Below are 23018 nucleotides of genomic sequence, written 5' to 3' on the forward strand. Positions count from 1 at the left end.
TCTTCTCTGCTTAATGCTTACTGGGAGGGCTGGTCTGCCATTAGGCATCAACTTGGTTGTCACCTCCCTAGGGAGCCTCTCCATCCACCAGAATCATTATGTAATATTCTATCTCTAATAATTTTCCTTGCCTGAAGTCATCTCTCTTATATCAAAATAGTTACTCCAGCTTTCTTTGATTAGTGTTAGCATGATAAATCTTTCTTTATCCCTTTACTGTTTTAAACTATAACTTGATAGTTAAAGAGGGTTTCTGGTAGACAACATAGTTGGGCTTTTTTGTTTTAGGTAATTGGTAATCTACCCTGATTTTTTTTTTTTTTTGGTATTTTTAGGTGCTAGAGATTGAACTCAGGGTATGCTCATGCTATACATGTGCTCTAACACTGAGCTACACCTTCAGCCCTCTGTCTTTTAATTAATGTATTTAATCATTGACAGGTAAAGAAATTATTGATGTAGTTAGATTAATCTATAGTATGTTTTGGTATTTTAATGTTTGTTTCTTTTTTTTTTGTCTTTTACTCCTTTTCTGTCTTCTCTAGTATTAAATGAGTATTTTTATACAATTCCATTTTTAATTCTCTCATAGCATATCAATTATAATTCATATTTTAAAACTATTTTTGGAGGCTGTTGTAAGTTTGAAAATATTGTTATAACTAACCCAAGTCCACTTTCAAAAACCACTACACTACTCAAAGGCAGTGGAATTACCATTCCCAATTCCTCATTATAATCCTTGTAATATTGCTGTCATTCGTTACCTAACTCTAATCATTGAACACTTGCTGACTTGACATGTTTCCTATGACTGGCCACAGTAATATCTTTCTTCAGACTTTTAAGGCTCATATCCACTTGAGTGAGATTTTGCCCTTGGAACACACTATTATCTATCAGGCTAATTAAGAATAAGAAAAATAATAAACTTCATTTATTTCTTCTCTAAATCTCATCCTTTCTTTATGCAAATATGTTTCTTCTTTTTGATAAATTTAACATTAATTGCAAGGTCGACTGAACACAAACTCCCTCAAATTTTGATTATTTGAGAAAGTCTCTTTTAGCTTTGAATGATAATTGCACTAGATGCAGAATTCTAGAGTAGTGGTTTCTTTTCTTCCGATACTTTATATATATATATATATATATATATATATATATATATATAATCATTCTACTTTTTCTCCTTGTTTACATGGCTTCTGAGGAGAAATCCTATGTGATTCTTATCATTGCTCCTCTGTAGTAGTTTTCTTTACTTTGGCTTCTTTCAAGATTTTTCTTTGTCCCCCCCCCCCCCCCCCCCCACTTAGTAAATGATATGCCCAGGTGTAGATATTTTGGTATTTATCCTCCAGGTTTTTCTTGGATCTACGGTTTGGTTTCTGCTATTAATTTTGAATATTTCTCTGACATTATAATGTCAAACATTTCTTCAAGTTTTCTTATTTCTCCTTCTTGTATTCCCAATATGTATAGGTTACACTTTTTTTCCCCAATTGTCCCACATCTCACAGGTCTCCAATGCTTTTTTCCCCAAAATTTTTCCTCTGCATTTCAGTTGCAAGGTTTCTATCGATACATCTTCAAACTCACATATTTCTATCGATACATCTTCAAACTCACTCATATTCCTTCCCTCAGCCACGTTAGCTAAGCCTGATAAATGCATTCTTTATTCCTGTCATACAGTTTTTAAGCATTCCTTTTAATTATTTCTTAGTTTCCACATCTGCTTACATTAGTCACTTTTTCATTAGTGTTCTTGGCATATTAATCATAATTATTTTAAATTCTTAGTCTGATAATTCTCAAATCTTTGCTAAGTCTGAGTCTGGCTCTCATGCTTGTTCTCTCTTCAAATTGTGGTTTTTGTCTTTTAGTATGCCTTGCAGTTTTTTGGTGAAAGCTAGATATGATATATCAGGTAAGAGGACCTGAAGTAAACTGGGCTTTAATAGATTTTACATTTCTCTGGCTAGCACTTAGACTGTCCTTATTGTTTTCCATAGTTGTTGATATAGGTGTCAGAAGCTAAAATTTCTTTGAATGTCCTTGCTTTTTTTTTTTTGTTTGTTTGTCTTACCCCTACATCAACAGGACTTTTGCATAATACACATCTGAAAGACGTGGAAGCAGAGGTGCATTCTAGAATCTAGGATTAGATCTTGGTCTTTTAGTGAGTCTGTATCCCTTGGCCTTCACAAGTACTTCTCAGTTGATTTTTTTTTTTTTTTTTTTGGTGGCCCTCACTTAGGTGAGATAGGAAGTCTAGTTTGAGCTAGAGTTGAGTATTTCCCTTCTTCCAGGTCAGACAGGCTCTGTGAAAACAGTTTCTCTTGAGAGCAGGCTTCATTAAGAAGAAAAAAAAAATGCTTTGGGAAACAGCTATTCTTCTCCCCTCCTCTGTCAAAGCATGAGGAATTTTTTTTTTTTCTCCCTCTAGCCTTTATTGTGACAATCTATTGGGCTCCTAGAGGGAGTGTCCCTCACTCACTTGACTTGTCCATACCAAAAACCTATAGCAATTGGTCAATTATAGTTGAACTTTTCCTATCCTGCTATTGATTCCCTAGGGGTTTCTGCTCCTAGACTTCTGTTCTAGAAAGCTGTAATTCTCTGTATCTACATGTCTGTCATTCCAATTTGGGGTCAAGGGTTTTCCCTAAACTTCAATTCCAGGGTGAATCCAACAAGAGTTGTTGACTTTCATTTTGTTGTTTTCTTGTTGCGAGGATGGGAGTGATGCCTGCCAAGGTACTTTCAGGTGGGACTGGAAATTGGAAACCCCCTATCTGAACTAAAGTAGCCTCTTCCTTCCCATCCTCATCTTGTAACAAATCTGGGGGAAAAGTGGACATCAAAATGGCTTTGCCCAGTCTTAGTAGTTTTTAAAAATCTTCGTGTTTTATGTGGAATTATTTCCTCATACCCACCAAAAAGAAGAGCTATGGAAGCAGAAGCCTGCTCAGTACCTATATCACCTTTTCACCTCTGCCTTTCAGTCATCTCCATGAAGCAAAAGACAGTCACAACAGATCTCATTCTATAAACATGAGAAGAGACAACAGATTTGTTAATATCCAGTAGTCATACTCTTGGGAAGCAGGCAAACTAGAGCAATTGTGGCTGCTTCATGCTAGACTTTGTGTCAAGGACAAGAATCCAAACTTTAATAAGGGAAATGGCCCTTAAGTAAGTAGTTGAACCAGAAACTGTCCAATAAGAATAGTTTTACAAAGACGAGGCAAGGCCATTTTGATATCACTGCCTATAGCACAGAGGAAGCAATCAGACCAGAAGAAACTCAAATGGGAGCACAGAAGGATGATACTGTTCATTCTACTAAGGAAGACTAATAATGAGTTCTCTCAACTTGTAACAAATCTAGGGGAAAGGGGGCCATCTTAATTCCAAAGAGGAAAGTCAAGGAGCCATGTGTGGTCTAAAATTGCTTGGTATTGTCAAATCCAGTTAACAATGATAACTAAAAACAAACAAATAAATAATATAAGAAAGGAGAACACTTTCCTCCTTCTACCTTTAGTAACATCATGCTTTACAAAGTTTATTTAAATTATGTTCTTAAACAAATAAGTGCTCCTTTGCTATGGCTTCAATAAAAGCAGTCCAGTAATTGGTGAGGTAGAGCTTTGATCAAAGTAGTCATGAAGAACAAAAAACAGTAAAAAACTTAACAACAACAAATCAGTAAATTTCAGAAAGTACATCCTTGAGGACGAATTCTCTAATTCCAGGGCAGCAGGTCTAGCTTCCTTTTCACAATGGAATTCTATATGCTCCTAACACTCCAGTTGAAGAGCCTGCTGCCTGTGCACCTGTGAGTGGGAACTGCATGAGAAGGGGTCTGAAGAACTTGCAGATGCCAAAATCCACGTAAGAAACAGGAGAATGATACCCAACTTTTGAGGAAAACCAATTGAGAAGGAATTCTCAAAAGCTGAATTATTGTGAAAGATAAAACAGGAGTTAGGAGGTAATTACTAACAAGCAATAGATTTTCTTCCATCTATATTGAGGCTTATCATATAAATAAGTGTTCCTTATTACTCTTTGGCAACTGCTTATGGGTGATTCAGTCATTTAAAAACTCAACAAAAGGGATTACAAAAATCCCTGGCAACCAGAGAATTCCTCTAACTAGAAGTGGTGATAAATTATAGAGATATTTGATTTTAATATAACATCTGCAAATGACAGATGCATTTTCATATAGTTTCCAGTGCCATTCCTTTACTAAAAATAATGCTAATAACAATAATAATAAATTATGAAAATAGAACATACCACAAAAATTCATTTTAGTTGTTCAGTAAATTCTAATTTTCAATTATCTTTTCCAAATACATGTTTCTTTGTATACTCAAAAGCTAACTGACTTCCCTTAGAATTCCCCAGAGTATTTTAAAGTTCATTTTTCAATTCAAAAAAGTTATTTGGTTGGGATTGGGATAGATATTTAAGAAAACGATACATTTGAAATTAAAAAAAAAAGAAACTTACGTAAGTGTGTTGCAAAGTCACATACTCTCCTTATATAATGAGGCCACATGAGTAACCTAAAAATAGTTCCTTTCAAACACAAATACCAACACTAGGCTCCTCTTGACCTCATACATGCAAGTAGTCTTGAGACTTCTGGCACATTAGCCTTCTGCCAGCATCTCTGGGTGTGTGCTCCAGAAAAAGGTCCTGGACTGTGTCATCCTAAAGAGGGATACATGTCCAGGGCCACTATGTATCTGTACATGTGCATACACATACAAATATTGCCAAAGCTGCAAGAGGGTCAGATATCATTTGGATAGAACCCTATTAAGAAAAGTTCTGGGCATCTAGGACAAGAGAACCCAATCAGCTTTTTAATCCCTGAAGGGACTGTAGAGAGGCCTTAATCCCTATCCTGAATTTTACAGTTGATAAAACAAAGGTCCAGAGAAATTCAGAGACCTGCCCAAGACACCCACCCCCTAGCGGCCGCCTTGGAATTGGATTGTTGAGGTCTCATCTTCTATTATCCTTTCCTTCTTATATTCTCAGAAATGATTGAATCATCATTATTTTTTTCTCCCATGCCACATCTACCAAGGTGAGTAAGTAGAGTATGGGGGACATCAATTCATTTTTCATTTATAAAAGTGACACTCTGGTTGAGGTGATGAGGAGGGACTCTTTACCAAAATTTCCTTTTGTCTTATTCCTAGCCAAGGCTACTTGAGAATATCTTTCCTTTGGTCAGATGGTTACCAGTCAGTCACTAATGAGGGCAGAGATAAATATGACCCCAAATACCACAACTCTCACAAATTCATAAAGGCAAACACTATATAAACACCGATATCGCCTTCTAGACATTGAAAGATAGGGAAAGCAATATGGGTACTTACTGTAGTGAGGGGGCTTTGTGAATTATTTTCCTAAAAAATGAATGGGACATTTTCACAAACCCCTTAAAGTCACTTACTTTCTGCCACACATGCCAGCCTTCCCTGGATAGCTGACTTGGTAACACAAGTAGGAAAAAAAACCCTTAAGTCTGACAATAATGCATTTTGACCAAAGGACAACTGTGTCAATATTTATAGAAACAGATTTACTTTGAAAGTGATTTAACAATGAAATGATGCTTCAAAGCATGCTGCTTTAAAAAAAAAATTTAAAAAAGGAGTTCAATACAATGCTCAAAAAGTAAGCAGGCCCCTTCAGCCGTGAGGGGTTTATATACTCCCACAAGCACACTCACAATTCAACATAACATTTCACAAATGCTGTATATTATTAAGAGGCCAATTCTGCCAGGCACATAATTTGTATATTTAAGGGAGGTGTATGGAATGAAAAAAGCAAAATATGTTGAATTTCAAAGGACTTGGAAGCAATGCTGCCTGTGAGCTTGTATTACAAATAGCCCTACATTATTATATACGCTATTAATGAGACTGAGTGAATGAAAGTACAATTTGAATATGCATGACTCTATCCAATAAGCAGGACTTTTGTTTACTGATGAGGTTCCCCCCTCTCCTAAAAAAGGATTAAAATCATTCTGAGAGAAGTATGGTTGACCAGAGATCAGTAAAATAAATATATTTAGACCACCAGATCATACTGTCTTCAGATGAAATACACAGGTGCTATGAGAAAGCCTTTGACTCCGCCTACTATTTCTGAAACTTACATATAGGCTGTCTTCCTAAAAGGAATATTCCTCAACTTCAACCAGCTGCATCATTACAATCTCTAGACAAAAATAATGATTTTGGTGGAGACATGTAAAAGTAGGCGAGGTTAAATAAACCTTTTGAGTACAAAGCCTTCACTTCTATAGTACAGAGCACTAGTTAAAAGACTGGGGAATGGGTAAATTATTGCACCAAATGGCTGAGAATTAATCTCTGCTGACTAGCTGTAATCTAACGAGGCGGCTGTGTCCCAGGGAGCCCGCAGCATGTCCCTGGCGGTATGTGCAGTGTGTAGAGTCTGCGTGGCACCCTTTGTCCTCGCTCACAGGCGGCCTTTCCCCTCATTGTCCATAATATCCTCATGCATCTGGGACGCGTGGAATGCATTCATACTAACAGACTTACCATTGTTTTCTCTTAGAAGCTTTGTTGAGCAAAGACTGCATCACGGTTACTGATAATTATATTGCTTAATTAATCAAGACAAAAAAAATTTGCAAATCATTGCCTGGTTGCCAAGCAGGGAGATAAAAAATGACAACAATACAAGCTGAAGCAATATAACAAAAGTAACAGCTATCTGATCAGAAATTCTTATATAATGAAGCTATTAATGCTAAATCGGTTAATGTTAACATTGCTCCAGGTGTCTCTACTTAGATGCAAACAAAAAGGCTAACATTATGGATATAAAAGGCCAAATGTTGCCATGGATTCTGTAACCTGATAGAGAGGACAGCCTTTTCATTTGATTAGGGAATGCAATTTAAATACCAGGGACTGAAGCCAAACAAACAGACTTTCCCTCCGAAAGCCTCTTGCATTCACCCTGGGGTCAGTGGTTGGTGAACAAAAGGTCAGCCACACTTGCCCTGGAAATGTCTGGATTAATTTTATTACATTGTAATGGTTTGTACTTTAAATGTAGGGATAACACTAAATTTCCAGTTGCCCATTATTCTCTTCTTCCCTTTAGGCTTTTTGAATTAAAATACTAAGAAAGCAATTTGCTCAATTCATCCTTGTCAGAATTTATGACCAAATTTATAAAATTTACACACATTTTGTAGGAAATTTTAAAAGGTATGTTAAAGATTGCTTTTATGCATTTTATACTACTTTTTAAAAAATCACCTTGACACTATTAAGAAAATTGAAATGCCTTTTGTGTTATTTATTTCAAAAATAAAGACAACATTTTAAGGACATTAAATGACATTTCTAGAGGGCATATTGAAAAATGAATTAATAAAGCCAGTTAATCCAAATTAAATATTAAAGAAACATATTTTCTAGTTTGGAAAGCTACAAAATACTAAATTTATTGGTTCTGTAATATTAAAATTTTCACTTTAATTCTTAAAATTAAAGCAGTGCTCTTTGTGAACAAATAAAAATGTGAGTACCATGCCATTTCCTTATAGTATGACTGAAAACATACCCAAACTTCATATCTCTAAAGATAATACAAATATTCAATATAAAATTTTGGCATCTTTATTCCATGAATAAAAAAGAGTTCTCCTTATATTAGGCTGTGAATCAGCCACAGTAGGACTTTCCTGGTGGGAACTGACCCACATTTACCTAGTTTGAGAATTAATCTACGTGTTAAACTTGGAATTCATTATTGATTTTATTCCTGTGAGAGTAACAAAAAATACCAATAGAAATGATAATGATATAACAATTACAACAACAGCTAACAAAGTAGCTTTTTCTCTGGACCAGGTACAGTTTGAAGCACTTTTTCCTTATTAGCTTATTTAACCCTTACAAATGTAACAATTTAGATTTGAAATCAATTTGAACAATAAATTTCAGTGATTTATTATTTTGAATATTAAAAATAGACAGCTTTTAGAATGGTAAGTTTGATCTCCTTCAGGAGAACAATTTAGAATGAAAATAAAAATTATATTTAATATCAAACTGAAAAATAGAGGTCATTTTTCTTAAGGAGTGGGTTTAATATGCTAAATGTTTAATTTAAAAATTTTTAAAAACATCTTAATAATTACAAAACCAAAATAAATCACTGTATAAAGCACTGTTAAAATACCACTAAAGGCATGATAAGGATGAAAACTGCAGCCAATTTAGTACATGGGATCCAGACCATTGGATTGTTCCAGCCATTCTGGTGATCAATACCAACAGACATGGCTGAATTGATTCTGTGATAAGGTGCTTCGATTGTTAATACCCATCACATGGGCTGTGCTGTAGAGGCTAAGTCTCTTTGCAGTCTCTTTGGCTGCTATCCTTCAGGACTGACCTCTCTTAGCACAGTCCAGGTTCGTCAGACAAAGTTGGATTCTATATCCACATTTATCCCTAAAATGCTAGTTGTGAAAACGGGCTTTCTTCAACTGTTATTATTAATCAATGTGTCCAAAATTTAAAATTATAATCTTTTAAATTACAAAATTTTCAAAACAAGATATTTTTAAAAAAATCATAAATTTCTTTGATTTTCAGAGGCCTAGTAATACAATATGGAATTTTGTGCTTATAATGAAAGATACTTTGCAAATCCCAATTCATATTAAATTCTTATATGGCACATATAATTTGGAGATATGTAAAAAATCTAGCAGTTGGGAAAAAAGTCCCCTTTAACATTATCATATGTTTTGAGACAGTGAATTATATGATAAATGGTCTGGGCAACAACGTGGAGAAAACATACCTCGGGTTTCTTCGTTATGGCTATAAAGAACATGTGATTCTTCATTGGGTAAATAATGATTGAAACATCTCCAAAGGCGGTTGGGATAATACCCCTGCGGTAGTCCCTGGAGTGTTCAGACCAGACGATGTGGACCTCGTCATTCCCCAAGTGACGGAGCTGCAACAGCAAATTGGCTCTTTATTAATCAAGGTGATAACAGCAGTTTATGAGGGGTCATGGTTTACAAATTGAATTATAAAACACAGAGGAAAAAACTTTTACTACCTAAAAGGCTACAACACTGAAGTCTTCTATGAGGATTTTAAAAAGCACAATTCTGTGAAAATACCACTTACCTTCTATGAAATACATATGGTACTAAGAATCATATCCAAGCACTGAGGATGTGTTGTGGGCTGGATGGGCCCAAGACCTTTTCAAGGATTTTTTAAATGGAATTGTACCTCTGCATTGAAGCCATATGCTTTATATGGCTGAGTATGTTTCAAAAACAATTAATGATACGAGTTTTTTAATCCATATTACATTAGCCTCTTAATGGTTATTAACAAAATAAGAATATAAACATAAGAGAATATAAGGCATTATAACACAATTGTTAAAAAACATAAAAGAAACTAGTCTTGTGACAAATATTTAAGAAAAAGAACATATAAAATTATCTTTATTTAGGAAACTAATAAATGTTAATTAAATTTCATAGGAACACTAGAACCTAGCATTGAAAAAGCTCCCTATCATACAGACAGTGTGTTTAATCTTCCCACTAACTCTCTCAGGTATACTACACCATCTTTATCTCCTCTTACCAGGAGGAACCATGTGCTCAAGAAGTCAAAGGTTGTGCCTACTCAAGGTTGCGTGAACAATACATGTGGAGTGGGCCTGGGAACGTTGGCTGGAGCTTCTGGTTCAGAGTATTTGTTCTGTTCCCTGGATATCTAAGTCTACACCAAAAGCTGCTTTGTTGCCATCACTCAAGCAGTTTTGCCCACTTGTTTTATCATCTCATACATAAAGGGTCTATAAAGTCCCCAAACAAATCACAGACTTCTAGTCATTTTGAAGAGGCCTTAGCAGATAGGTCCAGGAAAGGACCCTCTGAGAGTTTTTCCAGGGTCCAACTCTTGTTAAAGCCAAGAATACTCTTGGTAAATCTCCTGAGTGATAATCACACTCTACCAAGCTGGAGAACACTGCATATGACATCAGTTGAGAAGCCTGAAAGCATGACTAAAAAAAAAAAAAAAAAAAAAACTAGGTTATAAAGATAAAAATGTTGGACCAAACTGAATTCTAAAACTGAAGGCTGACTGGTGAAAGTCCTTTTGACACCCACTGTGACCGGTGAAGTTTCTGTTTCTGACTTGCAGCAGCAGCAGGACACTACCTATCAACACGAACAAGCATTTTTTTGTTTGTTTGTTTTCTTATCTAATAGTGGAACATCAAAAGTGACCAAATAGAGATATTGTGTTTCAGTCTTGTCTCAGACCAAAAAAAAAAAAAAAGATACTCTGGAATACTCTGTATTTAAAACATGTTAGAATAAATACTATTTTCTTTACAGACTATTTGGCCACAAAGGGAAAATCCAAGGTGACTCTAATGTGGCCTCTCTTCTATTTATAAGGTTACAAAGGGAAGTTGTTTGCTGTGATGTCTGCTTATTCTTCACTCTCTCATACTTCTGGGAATGACTGTACAAGTCATTACTTAAAAAATATCTGCATCTGTCCCTTCATACCTACACTGAGGGTGCATGATTCAATTGTGTCTGAGGATGGGCTCTAGGACAAGTGCAATTGCAGGAGTTGAACACTTGATGTAGATGATGACTTTCTAAATTCAAAATTACAGTACATCTTTTTCTTCTTTCCCCACTCTCCCACAGCCCCCTCACAAATATTATAGCCAAAATAAGAGCAGGCAAAAGGCATATCCAGCCCATTACACAAATAGTTTTAAAAACAAAAAACAAACAAACAAAAAAGACAACACTGGATTCTCATAATAGCCCTGGTAACCCTGGACATCTCACTTCATTCCCATCATTATTTCATTTCATTGTTTTATAGTGAATGGAGATCAAACCCAGGGCCTCACATTTGCTAGGCAAGTGCTGTTCCCCTGAGCTACACCCAAGCTCTACTTCCATCTTAGATACTATACCTTCGCCTTCTTTCTCCTTCTTAATAAACTATGTGAGGACCTTACAACAGACTCCTACAACTAATTCTTTTTAGAGTAAAAACACAGCAGCCAACACTGTCAACAACACAAGCAAGATAGGCAGGTTTCCACATTTTAAGAGAAATGCGCATAGTATCTAACTGAAACTCTGACAGGAATTTGGAGCATTAGAAGTTAATCTTGAGAAATGGGGTTGTTCTGGAGCTCAGAACTGCAGCCCTCATCCTGAAAAGACGGTGACATTGGGACCCATTGGTATAACAATGGCACAAACATCTGAATGGGAACAGCTCACCTACCAAAAACTTGGGATGTTACTCTGGATGCCAGCATCTAATACCTGTGTAGCTCTTTGATCCACTGTAACTGAAGTGATAACAGTGATTGCTGAAATTTCGCTGTTACTCTCTCCTTTATAAACTGGTTACTCAATCACATAACCCAAGTAAGCCTCTCCTAATTTTATTTGCAACTGTATTCTAGAGCCACAACACAGGGGATTAGTATCCCACTAATAGACCCTTCCTTCTAGTGTGGTGATTCTATAATTTAGGAGGAGCTGTTTTTGTGCGATAATAATGCAGTACTCATCATTTCAGTGCTGCTTTCAATGTCATGCACCTCAGACTTCTGGAAGCATTACAATTTAATTAACTAAATCACAAAACTAAAAGCTAAGGCCATGGGACCAATTGGCTGATAAATCTAGAGCATAAAGCAAAATTACACCCTCTTCTGCCTATGACAAGAACACAAGTAGGTAAGACAAATAAAATTGATCTGGACAAAGTGTTCACCATGTTATAACATAACAAAAACCCTAGAAACCTTAAAGTCTTACTCTATTTAAAGGAGATTTTAGTATGTTACTTTGTGAGTTTTGCAGAGTTTTGATTAGGGGCCCTCCAATTAGAAACCCACCTGCCATTCGGCTCAGGGCACACAAGTCAAGTTGATCTGATGTGTGTGTGATTCAGGGGGAGACTGATGAGTCTCCTACTGGCATGGAGCTGGCATTCACACTGGTCCTTGCTTCCATTGCACAACAGACTGCAGAAAGCCCTAATGTTCATTGGGCTTACAACAAATGCCCACTTCTTCAGTCTCAAGAAATCAAGCCCATGTGCTGCCACTTCTTGTCTTGATAGAGTTCTAAAGTCCCTCCACCCTAGCCATTGTGCCTGCTGCTGCCAGGCTGCACGCCACTGGTGACACTGGTCATGGTCCACACCTAATAGGCTGACCTCCTTTCCCTACTAATTGCATTACATCGCCAGCTGGCTCCAGAAGGAGTCGTCTGTTTGATTGAAGAATTCCTGCTCCTCAGTGGGCCCGGCTGCTACTTTTACTAAGTAACAGTCAAGCCTGACATCCCCATTGTTCAGCTGACAGTGTGCCCATCCTAAAATCTAAGTTTTATTTGTAAATTAACCAAGAAACTTCCTGCCAGAACAGCACTGCCTGGAGACTGATAATGTGGGCCTTTCATCCCTTTTCACTCGTACTGTATCACTGCCAATTTGTTTTTTATGCGGCTGGCCAGCCTGAGGCTATAAAAGCCTTGTAAGACATAAGTGCAATTATAGTCCTGGAGTCAAATGAATTGGACAAATCCAATAGCACAGCTCTGTCCCCACTCTGCAAACCCCTACAGCAGTTAGATTAGCTGTGAAAAATCTAATCTAGCTAGAGCTAACAAATATCTGCAGTGAAGGATCAAGAGTTCAGTATGGGGTTGCAACCGGATTGCAGAATTGAAAAAGTCCCCCCATGACAGGGGCAGAAGAGAGCATGAATCACTTTAGAATTTTGCAGCTCATTTTTAAGCTGTTAGGAACAATTTAGTTAGAATAAGACAAGGAACTGTGGGCCTTTGTTACTATGATTTTTAGTCTAGCTGTGAGACATCCTGTTGTAGAGAGTTTATTGCTAATGATGCTAAACCTTAGAGCTGCAAAAGGTATCAGCTGAATTTTGATTATTATAGTAGGGAATCTTTCAACCAGGCCAAGATTTGGAACATTATTTATAGCATGACATTTTGGTCAAGAAAACAGTATGTCTTTTCTCATAAAAACAAAACCAAACCATGCCTCTTTACTTAAAGAAATACCTTCAAAATATTTTGTTATCTTTTAACAAAATAGCTTTCTACCATAAGAAAATTAATAAAATATGGTGACACATTTGCAGAGTAGCATAAATTTACAAGGTACCTCAACTTAAAAACAAACAAACATGATCATTCCTTCAGGGCTCAGTAAGCTGCACTAGACTTTGAGATACCAGAGAGGTCCCAGGGGATGAAGTCCCTTCCACTAGGGGAAGCCATCAGAACCTAAGACTTGGAGGTAGTTCCTCCAATGCCTGTGGGAAACAGCATGTGGCCCACACCTTTTGTTGTGGGGCTCTCATTTTCTGAAAGACACTAAACCATGTGGGACTGAGGGATGAAAGCCTGATAAGTTTCTCAATGCAAATCAGGCTTTACACACATCTGAGATACTTGATCATTATGAAAGTTTTCTGTGATTGAGCCATGACTTGAGTTTTGATACCCCACATGCACTGCTTCATGTATACCAGGTACATAGTCCAGATGTCTGTTGCTGCAATGGTGAAAAAACAAAACCACAGAGAAATAAAATATAAAAGGTACAGTAGGACCTATCAGCTATTGCTCATCTGACTAATGGGGGAGGGGAAAACAATCAGTTAAACCAATGGGCAAAGCCAAGGGCTGATGGTCACAGAGATCTTACCACGTACCATGCTGAATTTTACAGAGCATCCTCTCATTCACTTTGCTCAACTACCCTGGGACATAGGCTCTGCTTTTAATCTTATTTAATAGATGAAAAACAGGCACAGGTGGATAAAATAACTCAATACTTGAGCTCAGGTCCACCTGTCTGCAGAGTCTGGCTCTAACCCCATCCTTAGACTCCCCATTTGTTGGTCTTAGCACCTAAGGTGCTATACTCAGTTCCTTGCATGAGAACAGATGAGTACAAATCACAGCTGTTCTGGGATGTTTCTCTCATCTGGAAACTTACAGGAGTGGCTTCCTTATCAGACTAAAGTATTTTTTCTATTAAGGTGCTCTTCACTCCTAACACAGGGTCACCTGAGGTGAACAGCCTGGTGGTTGGAAGGTAAAGGACCATGTTTCCCTGGGTGAGTTCACTTGGGGCACCAGGTTTCCTTTGAATTACAGGGAAAACTGACCATAGGGCCAAAGCTCAAGGAGAATGAAAGGTACCCAACAGCAAAAATGGATGGCTAGGCAGCAGCTCATCTGTATTCCTCATTTTGGCAGATGCTACCAACTCACTCCTAGCAAGCCTGTGGTGGTGGCAGGCTTCTTTCCCAGAGCACCATTAATACTTTTGTCACAAAGGCCATTACACATTGCAATCTTTAACAGCTTATGAGGTAAACTATATTATTTTCTGTCAGGTGATATGAATATGAGAGAAGATCCCAAAATAGCAATATTTTAGACCCTTCCTCTTCCTAATCCTTAATATTGGGTCTTAAGTTTGTGCCAAGTTGGATTTTAGATTCACCACAAGTGTAGCCTGGGGAAGAGCAACACTGAAGTTGAGTCCCAAGGAAAGCAGTCTCAGAGCTTCAGGACCTGGTCTTAGTCCCGTCCTAAGAGGGCCTCCCCTATATACCAGAGGAGCTAAGGATGGTCCCCAATGAGGGCCCTTACCTTTTTGGTAAGTGAATCATCTGAGTCTGATGGCATCCGAGTGGAAACATGGAAAATCACTTCCACAGTAGAGGTAGCATAATAAGGGGCTGTCTGACCAGTGCTGCCATTGCGCTGAAGGCCACCCATGAACCCACAGTGGGTGGAGAGATCCACCTAATAAATATCACATAGAAAGAAAAGACTGAGGGTCAAAATTGAGTTGTGAATGTGAATTTAAAAAAAAATGATTTTCACTTCATATCTTTTTGAATACAAACTTACAATATAAAACAAAATTAGCCAATGCTAAAATATTAAAGAAACAAAGAACATTAAAATTAAAATTGCTCCATATTCCTACTATCTAAAGAAAACTACTATCAAAGTTCTGGTATATATTTCTCTAACTTTCTGGTACCTATTTTTGGTATATATTTCTCTAAATTTTTCCATATAGGCATACAAATATACACAGGAGTCCCCACTTACCTTTGGGAGCTATGTCCCAAGACCCCCAGTGGATACCTAAAAGTACAAACAGTACCAAACCCTACAATACACTAGTATTTTCCCCTATATACCTTTGATAAAGTTTCATTTGTAAATTAGGCACAGTAGAGATTAACAATAACTAATAAACCAGAATAACCATAGCAACATATTATAACTAAAGGTATGTGATTTTGGTGTCTCTTTCTCTTTTTCAAAATATCTTATTACACCTTCACCTTTTCACTTAAAGAAGCATTTTATGGCTTCTCTCTGGGATATCAGAATGCCAGCACCAAGAACCTTGCACTCTGGGGCCAATACATATACACACAAACACACACAGTTTCTCCACTGATGGATTTGTGGGTCTTTTTGTTTTTTCAAACCAGACGGAACACTCAAAGGAGTGTTTTTCTAAGATGTTGTATCAAGGGGTACAGATATTACACAATTTAGTAGCTATCACTAAACTGTTTCTCCAAAGGGTTATCACAATTTATACCATTGCCAAAAGTTTATGAGTCATAATTCATTTTAAGTTATGGTGTGAATGCTCACTTTGTACCTAAATCTAATTTTTTAATTTGTTGGGGGAAGAGGAAACCTCTGGGGGAAAGATATGGTTTTTTTAGCTAGGAGGTATAGTCTTGTGTGTGGTTTTACAACACACCATCTTTTATCTTGTCCCATTTTTCTTTCAACACACAGCCGTTTCCCCTGTGTGGTGGGCTCCCGGAACTCAGGGTCACCAATGATTCTTTCTTTATCATTCTTCTTTATCATTCTTTCAGTATTTTTTCTAAACACACACACAAGAAAGAAATAGAGAAGTCTCTTCTGTGCCAAATAACAATCTACATACATTCTGGATTAATGTTTTGTTTTCTTAGTTGAGAATGTATGATTTAAAAACTATATTAATTAAACAACAAATATATTCTATGACAAATAAGAAGTAACCTTATCAGCAAGAACAACAAAGATTTATTGGAAGTGCAATAGCTCTTAGACTAAAACCTACTTGGCTCTTCAGAAAGCGTATGATCCTAACCTTGGTGTGCTCTTGCCCTGACCCTAGTTCTATAGGAGTCCCCTTGCTAACACTGAACTCTCAGAGATAAGCTGTGCTTATGTACCCAGAGTTTCTACTTACCACAGATAACTAGGAAACCAAAACAAAAGGAAGAAAATTATTTTAGATATTTTGATTTCCATTTTATCAACCTTGAACTCTTCATATTCTGGGGAAATATTTTCCTTTAGACTTATGTTTCTAGGGGAGAGAGGTGTGTGTGTGTGTGTGTGTGTGTGTGTGTGAGAGAGAGAGAGAGAGAGAGAGCGAGAGAAAGAGAGAGAGAATATATTTTTTAGCTGGCTGCTGTAGTGCATGCCTGTAATCCCTGATGCAGGAGGATCACAAGTTTGAGAAAAGCAGCAGCAACTTAGTGAAGCTCTAAGCAACTTAGCGAGACTCTGTTTCAAAATTAAAAAATTAAAAAGGCCTGGGGATATAGCTCACTGGTAAATAAAGCATCCCTGCATTCAATCCCCAGTGGCGCCCACCCCCCAATTTTTTAAGAAGAAAAATAAAAAAAAACCTACAAAATTTTCAGTTATCAATCATCCTGGGGAACTATGTTAGGGAAAAAAGTTGATGGGTAAGCCACCATAGCTATTATATTTTATTTTCATTTCAACTTTTGACTTCATCCAACTCTTCCTTCATCTTTTTATTTGCCAAGTTATTGATTTGTTCTCTAAAAGCTCCATTTCATGGCCCAAACCATTGTTTCCTTGCCCATATTTGTTTTTTCTTACTATAAACCACCTATGACTCGGTGAGTCCCTCTGACTATTCTGTTTTGATACAAAGCAAATGAAAAAATACAAAGTGGAAAGTTAAGGGGAAACAAAAGTTCATGTATAAAGTACTAAAAGTTCACGTATACAGCAACTAATAGAAGATGTCAAATTCAATGTTCTCTAGTTCCTGAACTAGAGAACACTTTTTATTCAAATAGAGGTACTGAAGCCAGATTTAAAGTTAGGTAGTCAGTATAGTTAGGCTATATTTGACTATAAAAACACATGCAAAACCATATGTAATTAATATCTAGCTTATATACATTCGTAAATATAGTCAATAAATACCTATTGAATGAAAGTAATTACCTCCCATCCAAGACCAGCCACAAAATCTTCATATGCTTGGCTTCCTCTTTCATTGGAGAGGATTGAACACTTGTCTTCTTGACCTTCGGCAATGTAAAACACTGCAATTTTGTGTGTCTCACGGCTGTTAAATTTTTAAATTAAAAGGAGTTAGACTTCTCATGTATAAAGTTTTATTTTGTTGCCCAAATCAGCATAACTCCCATTATTGAGCTCACATCTATTGAGAACTTCCTGATCTCATTTACTCTTTGCAACTGGGGATACTCTTTCCAAAAAGGGCTGGGGATATAGCTCATTGGTAAATAAAGCATCCATTTTATCTACCTTGAACTCTTCATATTCTGGAAAAATATTTTCCTTTAGACTTATGTTTCCAGGGGAGGGGTGTGTGTGTGTGTGTGTGTGTGTGAATGTGTGAGAGAGAGAGTATTATCATGTCACCTGCCTTGCAGAAGTGGTTGGAAGGAGACAAAGGAATTTAAATAAAAAGCATGAAGGGCAATGGGACTAGGAACTAGATCAAGGCAGTCTCGTTCCTAGACTATACACTCAGACATTAAATATACTGAACCACAGCATGTTAGAGCATACCATTTGGTAAATTCTTTTCATTTTTGTTAAATAATATCATCTTTTAAAGCATTTCAAATAGATATCAATTATGAGTAGATATATGTGCATACCCCAGCATACCCACAGGTAGTCACTTTCTACACCTTGAGTCACTTTCTACACTTGGTAGGTCCTTGATTATATAAGATATGCCAAGATATGACTTTAGGAGAAAGAGAAACTTCTTCCAAGCAGCACATACTTAGGTATTTTCTTTGTGAAAGAATGTACCACCCCTGTCTGCTGAATTCTGAGGGTATCTGGTAAGGGGAAGAGCTGTCCAAGGAAACCTTTTTTGGTCACATAAATCCTTTATCATTTTGCTCCATGATAGATTTTGGAAAGTTTACTGTTAAAGCAAGTGAATATGATATGCATTTTGAAGAAACAATCCCTGCTTTTTCATCTTTTGTACGTGTAGCCTAGGATTTGAACATAGTTGGAGCTCAGCTAAATCTCTGCTAAACTGACCAGATAAATGATGGTATATTTGAATGTCTTAATAACCACTTTCTATGAATACTGTGGAATAAAGTGCCAGAATAAGTAGACCACTGTCAAGGAATCTGGTGATAAAGAGGAGATGGAAACACTTTTTATTCAAATAGAGGTATTGAAGCCAGATTTAAAGTTAGGTAGTCAGTGTAGTTAGGTAAATCGGGTCTTATATCGAGTGAAATCTAAAATGGAGGCCATGAGAATGAATTCCCGGAAAAGTTGAGCAACTCTTGAAATGTTAATGAAGTCCAGGAAACAGCCCCCAACAGATTTGAAGATAGCCCATCCCAAAGAAATGTTAATGAACAGCCCCAGCAGATTTGAAGATAGCCCATCCCAAAGAAATGTTAATGAGCAGCAAACTTGAAGATGCTGCCTCAGGAGTCCTTCCTGCCCAGATTACTTCTTTGGCCCACCTGTGTCCCACCCCTTGGGCCTTCCCACCTACATTCCATCACCAAAACTATAAAAAGGGGAAACAACCGCACTTCCAGGATTCCATCTTTTGGGTCCCCTTCTTCCACCTGGAAAGTCTTTTCTGCTGTCCTTTAATAAACTTCTATTTTCCACTCTAAACTTGCCTCAGCGTGCTTCTCTGGTGTTATACTTCAACATTGGGGAAGCAAGGACTCTTGTCACTGGTCAACAGCGGTAACAGTACCATCCGTGACTTTTACTATAGTTTCTTTTCTGTTTTTTTAGTATTAGAATACCACTTCCAGAGCAGTTCTACCCTTCTCCTCACTTTTGCTAATAGTCTGAAAAATCTCATAAGAAAAAATATCAAGTGCCTAAACAATACAGAAATGTTTCTATTGTCTAATTGTTTAATATCTCAAAAATCTAATCTGATTAAACATTCATATTGCTAGAATTATGCTCCATTTTTAAATAAATTTTCTAATATTTCCTTCTGTATGGGTTATTTTTCCACTTCATAAGCATGAGTAATGAAGCTCAACTGAAAAGCTATATAAATAATTAGAGAAGGAAAGTTTTTTCTTTCTAGTCATTTAGATAACTATTCATTTTGCCCCATAGTTTTCATGTAATAAACATTTAGAGGAAAAATTAGAAAAACTAGAAAAGAAGGAAAAAAGACTTATAATTTGAACATATAAGCAAAGAATATAGCTATTACCATTTTAGAATGCATTTCTGCACAAAAATATAAAATGTGAGAAACTACTACATTCTGTCTTGTAACTAATTTTTACACTTAAAATATTTATGGACACTTCGGGACTGGGGTTGTAGCTCAGTGGTAGCTCACTTGCCTTGTATGCCTGAGGCACCGGGTTCAGAATTGAGTACCACATTAAAATAAATAAAGATATTGTATCCATTTACAACTAAAAAAAATTTTTAAAAATACTTATGGACACTTAAAAAATTGTGGTAAGAGATATATAACAAAATTTACTGTTTTAGTTATTTGTAAGTGTGCCAATTTTAGATCATAGGATTCTACAATAAAGTTATTCATGACTATACAACATTGTATTATATTAATAAACCATAACACAAATCCTCATTTAGGGTATTTATATTTTTTTATTTAATATTTTTGTAGTTGTCAATGAATCTTTTTTTTTTAACTTATTTATATGTGGTGCTGAGAATTGAGCCCAGTCCCTCACATGTGCAAGGCAAGCGCTCTGCCACTGAGCTGCAGTCCCAGCCCCTAGGGTATTTATATTTTAAAAGATATTTCTGCATTATCTTTAATATGTTTTTGAAATTAATCTTTAATCTTGATGACAGTTTCACAAGATTTTTGTTGTCCTTAAAATAAATTCATAGAAATAGAATTTCTTGGGGCCTATCCATTGTTAAAGCTTTTGATACATGCTGTCCTGCTGCTACCAGGAAAGCAAGAAATTGCATGAGCATGCCTGGTGGGGTGTGACTTATGATGGAAACAGGTAGCTACAAGAAGGGAGGATTTTTATGTTGAAGAGGCTCCCAAACAGGAAGCCTGTCCTCATGGAGTAAGGAGCCCCTGAAATTGCCATACTATTTGTTGCCCTGAGTGACAGGGAACACCAATAAAAAGCACCTAGAATATTACTGGCTTATCTCAGATGGCAATGATAATAGATATCCTAACCTTTGACCTAAAGGACTGTCTCAACTAAAGGATAAAAAAATACAGTTACTCAATTTCTTTCTATAGCTCTCTCTATATATATTTAAAAGTCTTTGACATTTAGTTTCTCCCTGTTCTATAGACGCTACATACATAAAACAGCCTCAGGTTTATCTGAAATGTTTCTGCTTATTCTCCTTAAAGTCCAGGCTTTTTCCATTATAGCGGCTCCTGGGTCCTTGAGTCCTAATTAACTCAATGGTAGAGCACAGAGAACTAAGCTGGGATGACGGTCTGACTGATGTGGGTGTGAGGAAAGGTGACCTTTAGTTGTAAACATTCATCAAATTTCACATCCTCCAAAATGTTAGCACCGCAGAGAGCCTGCTAGGATGCAGACACTGTGTCTGGCCTTATTAGAGCCAGGCTTTTGAAATGGTAATTACAACATCAACAGCACTTCATATCCATAAGCTGCACAACCAATGCATGAAGGAACAGGTAATTCAGGAACACACAAACATAAAATCAACAATTTCCCCTTCCTCATTAGAATGCATTTTTCTTTCTTATTAGGAAGAGACCAGAATAGCTATTTCCTTGTGCTGTCACGTTAAACAGCCAAACAAAGAAAAACATGATTTTAACATCCACGTCACCAGATGGTGGCAAGAAGACATTCGTACTTAAAAAGAAGGCGCACTGTGATTTGTATGTATGTTCATCATACTATTAGATGTAACTATCTTTATTGTTAACTTCATAGTATTATAGACCACAGTAGCATGACAGATTCTCCCTTTCCTAAAAACATGTTAAGAAGAATCTAAGCCTTGAAAATAGAAATCATTAATATCAGAAATAGAAATTTCCTGAAAGTTGAGGGACAGAGTATGTTCTTGCCTACAATCTGACCAACCTACAGGACAGTCTAGATTTCTTATAGCTACAGAATCTCAGAATTAGTTCCAGTTTTTTAAAAAAGAACTTTGAAAATACACTTTACCTTAAAATAAGTTGATACACATTTAGATGTCAAGAAGACACTAAATCCAGGAGTTGGGGTTTTAAGTGAAGGTTAATCAAGGGGCAGAGAATTGCCAATCAGCTATCCAAAGCCATATTTTACTGCAACAGCACCCCAGGGAGCTAATTCAATTGTACCTCATGCAACTAAAGTGCATTAACACTCCACAAATTGGCCACAATTACAAGATACCAATGTATTCACTTAATACTAAGGAGCAGGGAGTAATTCAGCATATACTTAAAAAGCTGAGATTGGGATACTTCAGTATTTAATATTTAAGTATTTAATACTGAAGCACAAGAGGAAGAAGGAAGTAAATCCCTGAGTCCTTCAGAAGAAACCCCTCAAGGAAAATTTCCAGAGAACTTGATCTGTATTCCTCTAGAGAGAAAATAACAACAAGAAGCAGGAAAATGAATCCAATAAAGAGCTATCTGAAGAATAACACTTCATTTCAGCATCTAGAAGTTTTACTTTTATAAAGATGGTGTCTGGAAGATGTTGCAAATGTATTTTCCTTCAACATGGGGAACAAACTTTTTAAGTATATTAAATATTCCTGTATGGTTAGTTTTTAACAATTTTTTAAAATAAACTTTATGGATATGACAAAAAAAAAAGAATAACACTTCAGATTCTTCATCTCTAATGAGTTTTAAAAAATTCTTTAAGCTCAAATTTTTCACTATAGATTTCACTTAATAAATCAGGAAATAAAGACATTTACAATGACAATGAGCTAATGCCTTCAGGCCCGAGTAAGGTTCCTTTCCCCAGGTACAACTATAAATAAATCATTTAATCCTATATATTTCTTTTCTTTTTAATTCTGTCTATTCCATAATACTAAAATATTTATCACTCTCCAGAGAGTGGTAAAGCCACCTAGAAGAAAAGGCTCTCATATTGCCTCAGATCAGCTATCCTGGCATGTCCGAGACTCAGAAAACATACATGAAATAGTTCATTCCTCAATGTGTAGGTTATAAGAAGTCCTGAGTAATGAAGGCAATGTGGGAAGGTAGAATAATGGAGAAAAGAAAAAGAAAACTAATACCCTCTAATTCCCATACAGACTCGAATCTTAATTCTAGATGTTTCTGAAGGAGAGAAAGGACACATAGCTATAAGTAAGCTTAATATGATTTGATCTTCTTGATCCTCAGTGACATAAAAATGGGCCTTTTAAAATTAATTCAATTAAAATACTTTAATTCAAGTATTTAAGAGAAAATTAAAACTGGAATTCACTACTTCTTACATTTATACCTAGTTTAAGAATTCAAGCAGGGCACAGTGGTGCATGCCTGTAATTCCAGCAGCTC

The 23018-nt window shown here is 36.5% G+C and overlaps 1 protein-coding gene across 9 annotated transcripts in view; it reads right to left on the reverse strand.

The window, feature by feature from the left end:
• Positions 1-23018, reverse strand: part of Ralgapa2 (Ral GTPase activating protein catalytic subunit alpha 2) — a 334911-nt gene that overhangs the window by 96503 nt on the left and 215390 nt on the right. For all 9 annotated transcript variants that reach the window (XR_009226010.1, XR_009226009.1, XR_009226008.1 and 6 more), the window contains 3 exons: positions 17462-17585; positions 14816-14971; positions 8902-9060 (listed from right to left, as the gene is read on the reverse strand). Coding sequence is in view for 6 of the 9 variants with exons in the window: in XM_046435038.1 (XP_046290994.1) it covers positions 8902-9060; positions 14816-14971; positions 17462-17585 (439 nt within the window). In the remaining 3 variants the exon portion in view is untranslated. The remainder of the gene's footprint in view (positions 1-8901; positions 9061-14815; positions 14972-17461; positions 17586-23018) is intronic.

Source organism: Marmota monax, unplaced genomic scaffold, assembly GCF_021218885.2.
Source record: "Marmota monax isolate L192 unplaced genomic scaffold, Marmota_monax_Labrador192_F-V1.1 WCK01_AAM20220418_F8-fsc00005, whole genome shotgun sequence".
Classification (NCBI taxonomy): domain Eukaryota; kingdom Metazoa; phylum Chordata; class Mammalia; order Rodentia; family Sciuridae; genus Marmota; species Marmota monax.